Source organism: Strigops habroptila, chromosome 5, assembly GCF_004027225.2.
Source record: "Strigops habroptila isolate Jane chromosome 5, bStrHab1.2.pri, whole genome shotgun sequence".
Lineage (NCBI taxonomy): Eukaryota > Metazoa > Chordata > Aves > Psittaciformes > Psittacidae > Strigops > Strigops habroptila.
Window position 1 is genome coordinate 2,631,828 of NC_044281.2, and position 18,651 is coordinate 2,650,478.

At 41.7% G+C, this 18,651-nt stretch overlaps 1 protein-coding gene across 6 annotated transcripts in view; it reads right to left on the reverse strand.

Annotated features, from left to right (window-relative positions):
* The window catches only part of DIP2A (disco interacting protein 2 homolog A), a 98,346-nt gene that overhangs the window by 48,997 nt on the left and 30,698 nt on the right, over positions 1–18,651 (reverse strand). For 5 of the 6 annotated variants that reach the window (XM_030487254.1, XM_030487252.1, XM_030487251.1 and 2 more), the window contains exons 2-4: positions 18,330–18,404; positions 11,774–11,893; positions 3,405–3,524 (exon numbers count right to left, since the gene is read on the reverse strand). In XM_030487254.1, the coding sequence (XP_030343114.1) occupies positions 3,405–3,524; positions 11,774–11,893; positions 18,330–18,404 (315 nt within the window). The remainder of the gene's footprint in view (positions 1–3,404; positions 3,525–11,773; positions 11,894–18,329; positions 18,405–18,651) is intronic. The other variant, XM_030487253.1, reaches the window with a different exon arrangement.

Consider the following 18,651-nt stretch of genomic DNA (forward strand, 5'->3'; position numbering starts at 1 on the left):
CTTGCATCAAGACTCAAGTTCTAATCATGGGAAATCCGTACGGGAAAGAGAAGAGACTCCGTAGGATGAAAACAAAGGGACATTAACAATTTTGGAAGGGAGGCTGCTGAAAGTGGTTCCATTACTGTGGTCAGGAGTTGGTTTTGAATTTAATGTTGTGACTAGAATCTGATGCTTCCTTCCTGGTGACTGATGGTAACAGATTCCAGTTATTAAGAAAGCCTGGTTTTAACTGCACTGACTTCTGCCAATACAAGGATTTTAAAGCAGTGGTTTAATGGCTTAAGATAACAAAACTAGATGCTTCAGCACTACCCAGGTTCTTTGCAATTTCAGAACTTTCTTTCTGACCTAACTTTGCAAGTAATGGCAGGCCCATAAAAAGACAATTATTTTTGTGAGTTGCTTTAGCTTGGAATATTTTTGAATGGCCTGATCTCCCATGATACAGAAATCATTCAGTGGCCCATACTCTTATAAAGGTATCTCCTGAGAAGTCACCTTCTCTTAGAAACAGCATGACAGATCCCAGAAACACTTAACTCTTCTTTCAGAATATAATAGTTAGGGTGCTTCTGTATCCTTCTAAAGCCCAGCAGAAGTATACTTGTCTTCTCTGTTAACCACTTGGGCAGGAGATGACACTCTCTAGCAGCACAAACACATAAAAACACTCACACAAGCAGGATGGAGGTCACATAAGCACAAACAGGTATGACATGGACCCCCCTCAAGCAGCTAGCTGGACTTAAAGACACTTGGCCTGCCAAGTGGCTGTCCCTGGATCCCAGTCATCCCAGTGCTGGCATCCAGACATAGGAGCGTAAGGCTGCAGTCCCACCTCATTTAATGGCTTGAACCTGCCAGAAGGGAGATTGAGATGAGCTTTTAGACAGAAGTTGTTCCCTGTGAGGGTGCTGAGGCGCTGGCACAGACTTTTCCCAGAGAAGCTGTGGCTGCCCCATCCCTGGCAGTGTTCAAGGCCAGGTTGGACACAGGGGCTTGGAGCAACCTGCTCTAGTGGAAGGTGTCCCTGCCAGTGGCAGGGGGTTGGGACTGGATGAGCTTTAAGGTCCCTTCCAACCCAAACCAGTCTGGGATTCTATGATTTGCTCATGTAAGTCTGACTGACTCAGCCAACCCACACGCACAGAGTATAGAGTCCATCACCCAGTAGAAGTGTTAGAAATGGAGTATAACAGGAAGAGGTGGGGTCAGGTCAGGTGCAGGGCATGACCAGGCAAGTCTACTCTTTATCATCCTCTTACCCCACACTTGTTCCTCCCCAAACCATCTAAATTTACCTCTCTCCCCATGTGTGGTTCCTCATTTAAACACCTTATAACAGATCTCACGCAGTCCCAAAGTACTTCTGCCCTGCAGAATGTGCCCCATACTCCTCCACGGCATCCCTGCCTCAGTCCAGCAGGTGCTCTAGTACTGACTAGTCTGGATGGGTTTCATGCCTGGACAGGAGGGCTGAGGCACTGCAGGGACAGCCCTGGGAGAGGCCTGGAGAGGATGACCCCTCTCCCAAGTCCTTAATGTGGATTCCCACTTTCTGTTGTTCCCAGTGCTCCCCTGGGCCTGCGGAGATGGGTCTGTGACAGGCTGATATCCCCTGGAATTAGCTTGGAGAGTGTATTATTTGTGCTCCCCTACCTGCCACTCTCTGCGCTCTTGCAAACATGTGCAGCCCAGCTTTTATCACATAATCTAACATTGCATCCACAGCATCTCCATTTGCTTTTATAGAGTCTCTCAACTTCCTCAAGACTTTGCTTCTTTGGAGCAGCACACAGAGCCCTGACCTCAGGCAGAGTGGGGACAGCAGGAACTGCACTAACCCTGCTTCAAATGCTGAAGGTATTCAAGAGAGAATGGTATTTTTGTTCTCTCAAAAACAAATGCAAGGAGATTCCTTCTGGTTTTAAATGTTAAGAGAAACAGGAAGGCCTCGCTGTCCTCTGCTCTCAGCAGGATTCTGGATGCCAGCTCTTTTCTGGGCACCAAATCCTAGGCAGAACAGTGGTGTGTTCTTTTTCTGTCATGCTTAATCTCATGCCAAGCACATAGTAATTTGTCACACTAAGGGAATGAGAGAAACAGAGTGATGATACCTAAAATGCACTGATGATTGTTCTATCAGAGTTTATTTTGGAGGGTGAGAAGGAATACTGCTTTGAAGAGCTACAAGCAGAAACCTCAGGGCCTCTCTCCCAAAGCCTGGGTATACAGATGGTCACTGTAAGTTCATTTTCCCCAGGATTTCACTTTATGGCATTCACTACAACTTTCACATAAAAAACTAACACGGATGTGAGAAAACTTGAGTGCATGATAAGCCCCTGCTGCAACTACTGCCCCCATGGGCTTCTGAGTATACAAGTACTAGAAGAATAAGCTAATCCTTAGCATAACACCTTAACATATCAGCAAAAACATAAAGGCTGAAGAAAGACCATATATAAGACTACAAAAGCAGCTTATTATTAACTAATGAAATAACCATCGAACCCACAAAAATAATATATAAAAGTGTATGACTAACAAAGAAAAGTGGAATTTCCTTTAAATGGGAAGAACAGAAAGAAGAAACATAGCCAAGGAAACAAGAGAGCAGCACATCAGACCTGCTCTTTTAAGGAAGGGAGATAAGAAATAGATTAGATGGGGAAGGGCACTAGAGGTCAGTGTGCTTCTACTTGTCAGGAAAGACACATCATTCAAAACTTCAGAGCTTAGGGCAATTCCTCCTCTTTCTATACAAGACGCGGTCCTGAAAACACTTGGCGTGCTAGCACATGTCATCTGGAGAAGGATTTTCCTAACCTCTAGAGAATTCATTGTGAGACAACAGGAAGATTACTTTTTTTCTCCTTAAAAAATAAATAAAGAAAGCGTTCTGACCTAAACAATCTGAACAATCTGATGCTGAATTAGAGCATCTGATTTTTGGGAAGTTTTAAATTCCTCACAGCTGAAACCATCTGATGGGTGTTCTGCAAGTCAATGCAGCAACTTCACGCTCTGGCATTTTCTTCAACTCTTAAAAAAAGAATCTTATGCAACGTGAAATATGGTATTTACAGCTCTGACATGCTTGCCAAGATGATCTCCAAGCGAGACACTACGTCAGAGAACATACCTAATGCATGAAGGGCAACTGCTCACTCTCTGATTGCTTCCAAGTGTACCTTTAGCAGCTACAGCATCTCTAGATGAGACACTAAAAATCTTGAGGAAAGACATCAAAGGACAAATCCAACCAACCCCTGATGATCAGGAAATGCAGCCATGAATACAGAAGAGGTTTATTGCAACATACTTACAAAGCATTTGCTCTTTATATTTTGCTAGCACGTTCACCTGGCAAGATTTACGTAGGTTAACTCAATAGATACCTGGAGGTGTGTACGTTTCTACTGAAGAGTGTACAAGAACAGACCGTCTTTTTGAAGGCATGGGCATTTTCCTCTCTTTGTATTTTGCCAGTGCTGCTTGTACTGCTTCCGTGTGGACATCTACATAGGAGAGAGAAAGAAAAAAAGGTTAAGACATTAAGTTTAACCATTATTCCTTTCTAAAAACACTGAAAGCATCAATGCCATCTTTTACAGCTCAAATCCAAAGGCTGAATTGCACATGATGGCCCTTCTGGCTTGAGTCCCGTTTAGCCCAATTGCTTAGCTTGAAGAAAGGAGCAGGCTCTCAGCTCCAGTGGAAGCAGCACTTCTTGGAGAGCAGGAAGGTCCAAAGCTAAGCCACAGTAACACAGTTTGCAATTCTGAAGCTGTAACAACTCGTATCAACTGTTTCTCCTTCAAGGCTGTTTAGTAGGATTGAATAAATATGTTTGTCCCCCACTGAACTAAGCTCAGAAGCAACGGTTTCAAAAGTTAAGGGTCAAGTTAACATATTTTTTCATGACAACAGCTCAAAGAGGCTTTGAAAGTATCATTTAGGAAGAACACCCTGAAAAATCTTGCACTCAAGTTGCAGAATACCCAGTACATTAGTTCTGAGCTATGATTTAGTTTCATTTTTTGGGGAAATATCAATGCAGATACTGTAAACTGGCAACAGCACTGGACTCTTCATCCTGAACATCTACAGTGGGAAAATAAGTGGGAAATGTATACTTGAAGCTCTCACAAAAGAATGCAAGTAATACGAAATAGAAAGAAGGGGCAAAATGTGTATGAAGAATTAGGGAAGAGACACAAAGTGTTTTCACTTTCCTGAAAGCAAAAATTGCGCTAATATGCGCATTGGGTATATTTTAACATTTCTTACTTTTAAGCCAAAACTCAGATTAAAGAAGAATTTAGTGTTCAATCGAGACCACACTGCAGATAAAATTTAATGTATTCAAGTAGTTCTAAATTGCCTTCAGCAGATTTTTCTCTTTCACATAGATATATTCCAACGGTGTCAAAAGAGAAACCTTACGTAGAAAGAAAATTCACGAGAACAGATACCAAGGAGAAATGAGGCAGACCAAAAATATACTTTAACTTATGGCCTACAGAGTCAAACTCACGAAAAACAAGTACAAACTACACTTACAAATAGCTACAAGAGGCCCAAAAGCGAGTGTTGTGATTATGCATTTGTCTTATCACATTGCTTTTATGTGGAAGCTATTACAGAACAATTACAGAATAAAACGGTTCAATTTGAAAAACAAAGATGTATTTTTTCATTAAGTATCCACCTAAGGCTGTAAATACGTACTATGAAACTCAGGCACTGGCATACACGCACTTATACATCTGACATGGATACATAGATATAGATATATATAAAAGTAATTTCTCTGCCTCATATCTATACGGATTAACCTTGATGATGACTGCAGGTAAAGCTCCATATTTTATGGTACCAGCTCTGTACCTGCTTTGGTCATGCTCAGCATGAGGCTCTTCATAACACTAATTTATTTTAAATAGGCTGATCAATTCCAGTTAACTTTGCCAAAGCAAGAGATAGCTCAGGGGAAGTACCTATTTTAACAAGAAGCAGAAGAGATTTTTGAGCATCCCAGAGAATGAAAATCTATCAAACAGCAAAGCACAGCATATCAATGTGAACCTTTAGGAAGCCTTGGCATGGAACACTTTCCAAAGGCAGCTGTGTTCCAATACACTGAATAAACACCCAACACTTCGGGGACAACTATTCAATTCTCCATTTCAAAACCAGATTATAAATGCTGCCCATAAACTCAGAAGCATGAATCTCCAGAAGGTGCAATATATTTGGTCTTTTTCTTTGTTTTTTAGTTCTTTGCAGTAACAATGCCACTCTTCAAGCCTGCAACTACCCCCAGATAATCTGGTCAGTGCTGAATTAAAAATACACATATACGCAAATATAACGTATCACCTGTGTGTTCTTACAAGACTTATCATAGACCCACTGACTAGTTTGTGTTGGAAGGGACCTTAAAGATCATCTGGTTCCAACCTCCCGCCACGGGCAGGGACACCTTCCACTAGAGCAGGTTGCTCCAAACCCCTGTGTCCAACCTGGCCTTGAACACTGCCAGGGATGGGGCAGCCACAGCTTCTCTGGGAAAAGTCTGTGCCAGCGCCTCAGCACCCTCACAGGGAAGAGCTTCTGCCTCAGAGCTCATCTCAATCTTCCCTCTGGCAGCTTAAAGCCATTCCCCTTGCCCTGTCCCTCCAGGCCCTTGTCCAAAGCCCCTCTCCAGGTTTCCTGGAGCCCCTTTAGGCACTGGAGCTGCTCTAAGGTCTCCCCTTCAGGAGCCTTCTCTTCTCCAGGCTGCCGCAGCCCAGCTCTCTCAGCCTGGCTCCAGAGCAGAGCTGCTCCAGCCCTCGCAGTATCTCTGTGGCCTCCTCTGGACTTGCTCCAACAGCTCACCCAACACCCCAAGTCCTTCTCCTCTCCATCCATTCTCCACCCTGCCTGTGTTTGTGCTTGGGATTGCCTTGACCCAGGGGCAGGACCCTGCACTTGGCGTTGCTGAACTTACTAAGTAGGAATTCACTAGGTAAATGCTTGTCTCAAATAAGAACCTTCTGTGCAACCAACTTGTGAGGTTCAAGGACCACCTATTCTGAGGCGAAAAAAATAAAACTAACACCCCCGCACACTTTTCAAACCTCAATCTTTTGAGACAAGATTATTTTTTGTAATATTTGGCACCATGTTAGATTTTTGCTGCTGACTTTCACACCAACGAGTTGTCAATACATGTGTCATGAATTAAAAATTATCTCTCCCTGCCTCTCCTTCCCCACATCTGAGCTACTGCTTTTGGACAAGTCTTGGCTATTCCTGATCTTTGGTTTTGGACACTTCTTCCTCCCCTCCTTGTAAATACTCACTGTTGAAGTTTACTCTCAGAGATACCCAGAAGCAAACCTCTCATTTCCACATAAGTCCAGAAAGTTTAAGCAGAACTCAACACACTTCTTGTTTTCCTGTGTTACTTACTGCTATCTATAGAGTTGAAAATATTACTTAAAGTTGATGTTTGCAGCCTTCAAAAGTTGCCAATTCTGCAAGCCACATTTCCATGGCAGAACTTTCAGTCAAAACCAAGTTTTTAAATATAGACAGTAACTACGAGATGCATTCACTTCAACCATGCATATATCCATGTTTAATTTAGAAGACATCTTTCATACATCTGGTAGAACATAACAAATGTTTTTTACTCCAGAAAAGGTCTTCCAAAAGAGAAAAATAACAAGCAATATTTATACTCTTTATACATATTCATCCAGTCATTAAATAATACTGCAGATTAAAAAATGAAAGCATTCTTAGCTAGCTGCGCATTTAGGGAATGGAAAGGACTGGCTCGAGGCAAGGGTGCGTTGAGGAATTTTAAGAAAGCAGAGTGGGACAGGTCATAACATCACACAGATACGTGGTAGCAAGCATGGGAACTACTTTTTACTCCATTTCCAGAGGGCAAAATCAGCTCCACCTCCTCCTCTCGCCCTCCCAACTCCCACCCCCAAAAGCTGGAAAACACAAGATTGAATGATAAAAATGCAACCAGTCAGGATACTATTTTATTCTGTTTCATGGTTTATTTTTATAGCATTGACTAAACTCATCAGTTCCTTCTACACTCATTAAGATCTATCTCCAGCTTGAAATTTTTCTGTTAATATCTTGTCCTTGGATAACAACTGAGTAGGACCATTCTCTCAGCCAAGTAAATTAAAGGGTTCCCTGGAACGCTTTGTTCCTATTTCACATTTCCTTTAAGAGCTTTTCTACATTCTGTACACAATGAAAGAGACTTCACTAAAAAAAGTAAAGTAAAAGGAATTGAATCATTTTAAAGCAGCAGAACATTTAGGGTATAAAAATTCATAAGGTAATAAAGTTTAGTTGGACAGCAGAATTGCAAAAAGCAGCTCTCTGCCATTGTTTACTACTACGTTGTTAAAAATGTACTGTGAAACTGATTTAACATGTAAGAGCTGTGGACTTTAGTCTTCTCCAGTGAGTTAAATAGTCATTAAACACAGATCAAATGTGATCTGAATTGCACCATATTTGAGAGCAGAGAACGCAAACGTTCAGCAGTGAGCAGTGGAGAGATGAACAGCAAGCCCACCATCTGACTGACATCAGCAAGCCCACCATCTGATTAACATGGAGATTACACATACCAAAGTGAGAAAAAAGTATATCCAAAAGCAGAAGAAAAAGCCTTGAAAAACTTATTTCTGCACTTTAGCAAGCTGCCAACAGCCATCAACAATTCATTATTGATTCAAAACATTTTTCCCTTCCTCTGTTGCAGTAAACCCCATAATCTTCTCTTCCATTTTAAGTACCTATTCTCATTTCCTCTCTTTCTACATGACCTTGAAAAAGGATGGGAGAGGAAAACTAAGAAATATTTTGTGGACTATAAATCACCTAAAGTCTTAGATCCTAAACCCTCCAGCTATTAGAAGAGCAATTTTCTTCCCTGTTTGTAGCCTCTGCTTGTTTATCAGCCTCTGATTCTTGTTCCTGCCTTAGGGACAGGAGGAAGAATTTCTACAGTTGTTTGAGCTAAAAATGGCATTCATAGGTTGACCAGTTTTCCTACTTCTCACAGGTCTCCAAATGCTATCAGCTAAAGCAACCAGCCCTATCTGCCTCTACAAATGGCACTCTGAAGTGTCCCGTATGATCGCATCCCCGTGACAAGGATTGCTGAGAAGGCTGAGGGAGGGAGAAGTAAAAATGATTTTAAAAGTTAGTATGACTCCAGGAAGGCTACTACAGCACAGAGTATCAGTGTGGGATCAAGCTCTACCACAGGAACTGAAAGGGAGCTCCTGTATACTGCCCACTGCTCTATAAGGATCACACCTGCACGGTGAGCAGGCCTGTTCCTCATCAAAAGCAGCTCCCCAAATGCATCCTATATTCATGTTCATAGAATCGTAGAATTATTTGAGTTAGAAGAGACAATCCAGTTCCAACCCCCTGCCACAGGCAGGGACACCTTCCACTAGAGCAGGTTCTGTTCCAGAAGAACAGTCTGTATGTTACAGCTGTATCTCCAATAAGCTTAAGAACAGTAAGCAGAAGAAAATGCAAGAGCGGAAAGTATAGGTGCCAGGAAAGCTTTTTCAGACACCCTCAAGGCTTACCAGCTAACTCATTTGTATTCTGACCCCAAACCAGGCAGCAGTGGGACTGAACGTAGGAGAAGGCACAGAGCCTCCACCAGAAACCGCATATCCTCCCTGGAAGAAAAGCCAGCAGCAATAGCTGCTGCATCACCATCTGACTTGCAAGTACAAGAGTTTTAGTGCTTATGATGGATGAATGCTTGCATTTCTCCCTTTCTCTACCACACATCCTTTAACAGGATAGAAACCTAGGTAAAGCACTGGAATGTTAACTGCTGTCCCAGGAACTATTAGGTTACTGAGTAGCCTACAGTGTTTATTGATGGTATTCACTGTTGGAATTTTTTGGTAATATTTACTGCTTGAAGATAAATATCTGTGGATAATAAAAATTAGAGTTAATTTAAATGGACAAGTGTGGGAAACTATTAAAAAATGTGCTTACAGCTAGTTAAATGGCAAATTAATTACATAAAAAGGCAAAATTGTTTCACTTGCTTATTTTAAGTCATTTTGTTGATGGTTCTAAAATAACTACAATTGCTCCAGAAAGAGATCCTGTTCTGTGAAAAGTGGCATTCCACCCTCATCAGCTACTCTTGGAAAGGACATAGCAGAAGTCATGAGAGGCAAAGAAAGGGATAAAAGAAGCAATAGTATCCAGAATTATAGCCTAAAGCTGTTTATCCTTCAAAAGTTTGCCAACGAATGGGGAAATTAAAAAAGCTAAAAACATTTCAAGCCAGTGGTGATGGACATCTTTTCTTTAGGTAGAAAATGCTTTTAGCATAGCTAAAATTTCTCAGCTAAATTGTGAGTGCTTTGTGAAGCAATACTGTGACTCTCTTTCTGACAAAGCATTGGAGGAACCAAGTGAAGCAACTGTGCAGTAGCTGGTGTTTCCTGAGACATCAACATTTCTATTCATGCTGTATGTAGACACCAGTCTCACAGCATGAGTACCCCTGGAAAAGAGCATCACAGAATCCCAGACTGGTTTGGGGTGGAAGGGACCTTAAGCTCCTGCAGTTCCAGCCCCCTGCCATGGGCAGGGACACCTTCCACTAGAGCAGGTTGCTCCAAGCCCCTGTGTCCAACCTGGCCTTGAACACTGCCAGGGATGGGGCAGCCACAGCTTCTCTGGGCACCCTGTGCCAGCGCCTCAGCACCCTCACAGCGAAGAACTTCTTCCTTATATCCAACCTGAACTTCCCCTGTTTCAGTTTAAACCCATCACCTCTTGTGCTATTGCTACAGTCCCTGATGAGGAGTTCCTCTCCGGCATCCTTCAGGCTCCCTTTAGATAGTGGAAGGCAACTCCGATGTGAAGCATTTTCGAATCAACTACATGAGTCAGCATCTATTAGAATCAGAGTAGTAATACTTTCAACAAGTATGTGGCAGTCCATATAAAATACTACCTATGGTTTTGGCACTGGCCAGTGCTAAGTACAAGAAATAACCTTAAATCCCTACACATCAGGCTTAATCTTGAGTAACTGTCCACTGAACACTTAAGGTCATTCAGAAATGCTCATATTGAGACGTAGAAGTATTGGCTAAGCTCTGGCCTGACAGGACTGTGACTAGTGCTTCAGAATCACTGAAATTCCATTTAAAGAATTTTAAAATCAACAAGGCCATAGAAATATTAATTCTAGGAAAAGAGGAAGCACTGATCATTAGCACTGATAGTCAGACTAACCTTTAGACACTATTCATCACCATGATCTATTCATCAGCAAGTATGGGAGCTGAACTTATTAACATCCACTCATTTCTATGTGTCTTGCACTGTGGCATAAGCCCGATGCCAAACTTCTCCCAAATAGCACCAGTAGTATAGCAGGGTTCTTTACTTCCTTCTGATTTATTGGTTTGCTTTTTGTAAGTACCCTTGGTGCAAATTAAATAGGACATCTGAGGCTCCGAGACAGGAAAAATGTCCATGTAGACAGCACAGTGCTCATATAGAGCATATTGCTCATACACAGCATATTGCACTAGACCCTCCCGGCTCTCTCAGCTAATAGTTCCCCATTGTAGTTCTACTCTTTTTGCAGATTTTATCTGTTAGTTGTTGTTAAACGCTACTTTAATGATCTAATTTCTATCAGATTTGTGCTCGTAATTTATTTGGAATCCACTTCGTCACAAAGTAACTTGGAAAACGTGGCTGTAATTCAACCACTAAATCTGTTGGGTTTTTCCCCAGTATCTTCAACAGTGAAAGTATATTGATGATACATTTGGAATGCAAGAATAAATACAAATAACCAATTTGTACATACTCTTAAACATGTCATTTAATTAGGTTTGATACTATATAAATATGATGCAATAACCATTATGCTAAAAAGCAAGGCAATGCAAGGCCAACAACACAGTAAGGATGTGTGGTGCATGCCATTACCTGCACTTCCCATCCCCAAACCCAAGACACATAATTACCCTGGAAAACAAACAGAAAAATTTCCAGTCCAAAGGTATTTAGGAGAGAATGCACCTTCCAAACACCTGCCTGTTCTTACTATTGTGACAAGGAATTTCACAGGGAAGCAGTACTTCAACCACCTGAGAAGTAACAATGGCAACAGGATGTGACGAGGATATTGGTATTTTCACAGAAGTTTCCAAAACAGGTTTGTCACAGTGGTGTCCATTTAATTGTAAGTAGAATATCCATTGTGACATTTCCCTTTTTTGTGCACTTGTTTTAAATCAGGAAATATCTGAAAGTGAGCTGCAACAAACATAATAATCCTATAACCTTCCTTTAACAAAATAACCCACTGACAAGCAAAATAACCCACAACCTGCACAATGTAATCTTCCAAATGTTTAAATAACTGTTCCACAAACTGCAACCCAATCATTTTTCTCAGCAAACAAGGAGAAAATTGTTAAGCATGGTGTAAAAATCACAATAAGAAAAACATCAGAAGGCATGGTTACAATTTATTTCCCTCCTGGCTTTTCCTCCATTCTGGATTTGAACAAAACCACTCATGTATAAGAAATACAAAAAGCTACTTGAGAAATATTCATCAGCTCTTCCATTCTTCCAAAGCACTTCCAACTTTTTATTTAGGTGTAGTAGGTACTACTTTTCCTCTTAAGACACCTGATATTTTAGCTACGTTTCTTGTCCTTACCGGAGCGGAAGCGCTCATCCCTTGAGTTGGTGGAACGGGATTTTTGCTGTTTCACACCAGTGGTGGTAGCCTGTGAGGAGCCTGACACTCTGTTCTCCGCTTGCAGGGATGGATCCACACCTGGAATACAGTTTGATTTCAGTACAAAATTTGTGAGTACAAATAGGCTCACAAATAAAACATGTGCTTCCCGACTAAGTAGGTGTCAAGAATGTAGACAAGTTCAACTGGAGCCCTCAGACTATACCTTTGAAAAACAAATCTCATCTTCCAACTGCATTTTAAATTATTTAAATTAAACCCTAGCTTAATCTGATAAGCATTTCACACAGAAGATAAGGAACACTTCTGAATATCAGAAAAAATTCCTTTGCTCCTTGCAGGAGTTTAAAATCTTTTGTCATCACGTGTTCTGCATGCCAGATCCATGCAGACAGAGGGAAAGGGAACCAACCCTCTCTCACCTAACTGCTGGACATCAAGAGAAATCATAGAATCAGAATCCTAGAATGGTTTGGGTTGAAGGGACCTTAAAGCTCATCCAGTTCCAACCCCCTGCCATGGGCAGGGACACCTTCCACTAGAGCAGGTTGCTCCAAGCCCCTGTGTCCAACCTGGCCTTGAACACTGCCAGGGATGGGGCAGCCACAGCTTCTCTGGGCATCCAACTCTGGAGACATGCTCCTGTCTTTTACAGTTTGCTATACAGAAAGAAGATAATTTCCTACTCTCCAAAAGTAAAGCTTTTTAAGTAGACAACAGGTGCCGAAAGGGAAAATGAGACAGGCCAGTAAAGAAATTGAAGTGTCCTCAATGGAGGGCACTTGAACATGTAGCTGAGTAGCACCGAAACATCATGTGCTTACCCAGTATAAAGAGGAACCATTCCCTGAATTAGCAGAATTCTGTTTCTAAAAGAAAAGCAACTTCAGTCTGCCAACAGAATTGATTCAACATCTCTGACACTTGAAGAGCGCTGAAAACACTCGAGAACTGTATTGTACATTTCATGTGAACAAACGTTTAACATAACCACAAGTCAAGAGTCCGATGAGAGTTGTTGATCTGGATACAATAAATAACAACTTTATATTTCATTAAAAAGATTAAGGCAAGTCATCTCTTCAATGCCTGAGCTAAGAAAAGCGCAGATGCAACAGACAATGCAATAACTAAATTGGGTTTTTTTCCTCCAAAAAAGGGTTATAAGTTCTAAGTGGAAGAAGATATTAATGCTCTATTCTGAATTCCTTATTCTTCTCTCTTCTAGTCCTACAGTTCAGCACCTAGCTTTAGAAACCTGTCTCTCTCCCCAGGCTCAGTATAGCCCATGAATCCCCATTCTGAACTCCTGCAGCTGGTATGAAAGCAGATAACTACACAGCCTTGGAATCGGGACTCAGAAGACCACAACCAAGCCATGACAATGAAATATGTATCACTGAACCTCAGAAGTCCCCTTTAAATTAGGATGAGGTTCAAAATCAGTGGCACTGTTGGCAACTACAACTGCACTTCTTCAGGTTAAATCTCCCTTTTCACCCTCTCAAAGGTTTCACTTTAGAATGCAAAAATACCAACGATCGATCTGAAAAGCATAACTTTTTGGTAAAAACAGTAAGATGCTGAATGTAACTCTTAGGCTGCACGATTATGTGCCAGAAAAATCCCGTTCCACGAGCTTGGTGAACTTGGTAATTTATTCTGGTACTATGCAAATCAGTACCTTGGCCTTCAGCAAAAGCAGCTGGGTAATTTGCTAAATCCCCCATTCACACTAATGAGCTTTACAAAAATAACATTTTAAGCAGTACACACTGAAGACTTGATCCACTATCACTCAATTCTGTCCATTTTTAACTTAGCCAAAGCTAGCAAAAATGAAAAGTCATCTTAAAGATGCTGCTTGTTCCAATTAACTGAACAATTCATTTCTACAGGATGAAATTAAAGTTAATATTGGAATTATAACTGCATTCTTCCATTCACTAACACTGGAGAGTCAAGATTAACACTGACACTTTTAGCAATTTTGATTTATAGAAGCAAAAACTATTTTATGATAAGAGCACTGACCAGTTGACAGGTCAATGAAGACAAGTGCAAGAATCGCTGGGGAGGATGCCTGGCTAAACACATCTGGCATCAGACAGATGAATCATAAAATCATGAATCATACAATCATAGAACCACAGACTGGTTTGTGTTGGAAGGGACCTTAAAGCTCATCTGGTTCCAACTCCCGCCACGGGCAAGGACACCTTCCACTAGAGCAGGTTGCTCCAAGCCCCTGTGTCCAACCTGGCCTTGAACACTGCCAGGGATGGGGCAGCCACAGCTTCTCTGGGAAAAGTCTGTGCCAGCGCCTCAGCACCCTCACAGGGAAGAGCTTCTGCCTCAGAGCTCATCTCAATCTCCCCTCTGGCAGGTTAAAGCCATTCCCCTTGTCCTGTCCCTACAGGCCCTTGTCCAAAGCCCCTCTCCAGGTTTCCTGGAGCCCCTTTAGGCACTGGAGCTGCTCTAAGGTCTCCCCTTCAGGAGCTTTCTCTTCTCCAGGCTGCCCCAGCCCAGCTCTCTCAGCCTGTCTTCACAGGAGAAATGTCAAAAACACACTTAGCAAAAGCACAAACTTTATTGCTAGATGACTCTTCTGAGAACCTACATGCAGAGCAGTTGGTCTATCGCCTCTTCCATCTCATCTGTGTAAGATGTGATATCTTAAAGTCAAACTCAACTGTTTTTAAAGACTTTCACTAATGTTTCAGCAGACCGTTATTTGTAACAGCTATTAGGAGTTCGAAGCTAAATAGATTTGGTAGATTAATCTAATTTACCTTTGCAAAAAGACTGATCTGGAAATTTATCTCCCAAAACAGAAATTCATAGTAATTTCAGTTCTAAACTAAGCTAATTTATATGAGAGAAGTTGTAGCAGTTTACTAGCTGAATCAAAAATGAATCTTCTAAGTTTTAATGGCAAATTGAAAAGTGAAGCCAAAGGAGCTGAAGTAGCATGGCAACAGATCGCTCAGCTCAGTTTCACTTGCATTGCTACCCAGTTGTGTATTATGCCTCCAGAAATACACGGTCTGCAGAAGATGACATATCACATTAAAGAGCTTTGCAGAGAGGAGAGGGAAAGAGGGAGGCCAACTTCAGGCTCTTCGTACACCATTAAACCTTTCTGCAGCTGTTGAACTGGATCTAGAAATAAGAAAGGAACAAAAGACAACATACCAGGTTCAGAGCAGTAAAAGGAAAAGGGGCATGACAGGGAGGAAAATAAACCAAGTGCAGGAAACTCCCGGTCTGGCTCTAGGCCAGCCTTTCGCTCTACCCAACTCTGCCCTGGTCCCTCTCAGCTGTCTCCTCCAAACCCAGCTCCCAGCTCTGCCCAAAGACCCGCCACCTAAGGCTCTTCAGCCCATTTCCTCCAACCCTGCCTCTGGTTTCCACCCCTTCTCCACGGATTCAAGCCCTGCAGACCTCCTGTTCATCCCTCTCCACTGTGGTCTGTTTTCTACCCACACTCACAGAGGGTCCCTAACATAACCAGGGAGGTTTTAGCTGAGGACTGCAGTATTCTTAGTTGGCTCTGCCTCTGCCTGCTCTAAAGGAGAGGGAGCTTCAGGACATTCCTAGTTAGAGACAGGCAGCCTGCAAGAATAGGTAAGGTCTTTCCTGGAAGGTTTTTCAGCTGTTTATTAATGTATGCAAGGAGCAGGACAAGGTATGCTGGAAATAGCTTCTCCTTCCCCATTAGTACTGCTTCATGCATCATGGCAGAAGAGGTGCATCGTTATCTAGCACCTTCACATGAAGTATCTGCATGGAACCCACTGATTTCATTGTCACTTGTGTACCTCACACTACTCAGTCTTCTCAGCAAAGCTGATGCTGTGCTGATGCATACCTACATTAAGTACAGCTCCACAGTAACAGACATATTAATTTCAGATTGCTTTTAAACAGGAATTTTGGATACAGTTATTTCCTACTGAAACGTAAAGGAAAAAAAACCCAAACCTTCTCCTCACAAAAAACAACCTAGATGCTAAAGTTCTACATGAAACACATGCTGAGTTTCGGATCCTTTTCATAGCAAACTTAAGGCAGGAGACTAAATGGAAATTATCCCCCAAGAGACTGAAATCTGAGGACTTCTCTTCACTTTTGGGTCTGAGAAGTCTTACCTTAGTTATTAAGCATCCAGTCCTTACTCAGGTCATAGTTCAATTTTATCATTCTTTGCTGTCATATCACATCCCAGAATGTATTACCCGATGCACACATTTTTGCCTTCACGATCTGAAGTGATCTAAGTGTTCACACCTTCTGGATCAGTGAAACTGCACAAGGGTCTACCTAATGCAATTTATTACCCAGAATAAGATATCAGAAAATCAGGAGTTTAAAGAAATAATAATAGACATGGTATAAATGATTGTGCTTGACAATCTTCCACTGTTCTATAACATTTTCCTCTACTCAAGGAAGTAAACTTCAGTGCATAAGTTTTCACTTGGAGGAAATGAAACCATTTTAAGGGTGTTATTACTTGCCATCAAAGGAAGCATACAACTGCAGCAAGAAATTACAAAAGTACTTGCTAAAAATTCAATGAAGCCAAATACCAGGTAGGAAATTAAACTGTTTCAATGAAAATGCCAACAGCAAGAGACATGCTCAGTTAGACATTATGACAAGACTGGTAAGCAGAACACCTACGTGTCATGAGCTACTACTTTTATTTCTCAGAATAATAGTCCATCCTAAGCAGGATGTAAAACTCATCCCATTCTAACTGAATGCTGGGCTGAAGTACCCAAAGCAGCAGTTCAGGAGATGCTTCACAAGCAGCCCAGCTCTTCTAACATAGGGGATTCTGCCTGTCAGTGACAACCCAAATTCATATAAATTACCTAAGCGCCATGCAGCCCGGGTCTAATCAAAGCAGGCAGCAAAAGAAGCAGAAGCCAGACAATGAAAAATCTCTGTGGCAAAGAGTCAGCAAAACCAACCCTAGGAGCAGGGAAGAGCAGTGAAGCACAGCAGTCAGGGGAAGATGGCTGGCCGTGCAGCACGACTGAGGCCATGGACCTTGGCAAGATCCCTGTTAAAACAGTCTTTGTTTGGCTATTAACTTTCAAGGAGATGCTGGCCACATCGCTTACATAAATTTGGTTACATTAGCTGAGTCAGCAGAGCAATGTCTATTTAGGCATATTAACTGGAAAAGAAGAAAGCAAGCTACCAAGGATGATGGATGTAACCACATTTTGGGCTCCTGACAGGAACAGAGGTCTTACATGGTTCATTTGAGAAAAGTACAAGGCATGGTTCTATCAAAGATAGATTCAGTTAGATGTAAGGAAGAAGTTCTTCCCTGTGAGGGGTTGAGGCACTGGAACAGGCTGCCCAAAGAAGCAAATGCTCCATCCCTGGCAGTGGTTAAGGCCAGGCTGGACAGAGCCTTGGGTGACATTGTCTAGTTGTGAGGTGGCCCTGCCCAAGGCAGATCCTGGTTTCAAAATCTTTAACTAAGCTGAGTTGGAGCACATGGTATTTGAAACACAAAGTGAAACAGTTCCTTTAAGCAAAATGGTGAAAGGATGGAGAAGTTGGTGGCAGGTTGAAGCTAAAGCTTGCTGCTGACTGCAATATTGATCAAAGAAATCCAAACGCTTCTATTCAAGGAATGAGCCATTTTATAAAGATGAGCTAGGTCCTGCATGTTCTACAGAGTCTTATACATTTGCTAAGGGAAAAACTACAGCTTGTTGGTAAAAAAGCAATCCACGACACCAAACCATGCTAAGAAACCCCATGATGAACTCCAGATCATTCTAACTGTTCAATGCCAAATAGACACTGTAAAACACCACAGCCAGCAGAACTCAGGAGAATAAAACTTTGTCTTCTCTGCTACAAAGAGCCGAAGGCATCACTACATCGAGATTTCAAAAAGCAAAAGAGACTATCAATCTAGTTCCACAATTTGCACAAAACTGGCTGGAGCTGCCCATTTCTCCTTCGAATCAGTAACTTCTGTGAATATTTGAACCAAGCCAGGACCAAAATTCACAGCATTAATCTCTCTGTTCTCTGAAGCATAACACTAACATTGTAAAATAATACCTGTTTCTCTTTCTCTCATCTACCTACAGCGTCTCATTATCAGGTCCACTCATTCTCAGTTGTCTTCTCATTTTCCCTTTTCTCAACCAGAATCTCTCAAGCTATGGAAGAATTGCCTAGCCAAATACAAGCCTAAAGCTCAGTGGCAGCACCACGGCTCAACCAGAGTTGATTTATGTGTCCTAGTATAAACATAAATTAAAAAGTTGGGCATTACTTTCAGCCATTGAAGATAAAGTTCTGACAATAAACACCTTAGAAGTAATAGTTTATATTAAACAGTATTTTGTGGAAACTGATTAGATGCCATGTCAATCAAACACTATCAATTCATCTATTCTATTCAGTGAGAACTTTTCCATTACATATTTTCCCAGATTTAGCACAAAAGGGTGTAAACTTACATGCAGTCTCTTACCTTGAACTAATGGTATGTTACCGTTTGCTAACAGCTTTGCTCTTTTCTTCTCATATCCTTTCTGAGTGATGTCTCTAAGGAAACAAACAAATACATTTAATATTGGTTTGAATTACTGAATTGGTTTTAAATAAGCCTTCTCATTTTCATGATCCCTAGGATTAAACTGGCTAACTTTGTATGAGTCACAACAGCAACAAAGACCTGGGGATGTCAGAGAAATTCATGGCCATATCCATACCACCCATGCAGATATGATCATCAGTGTCTTGGAGGTATACAACAGAGGGATAGTGGGTTTGTCTGCAGCACTTGTGCTCAA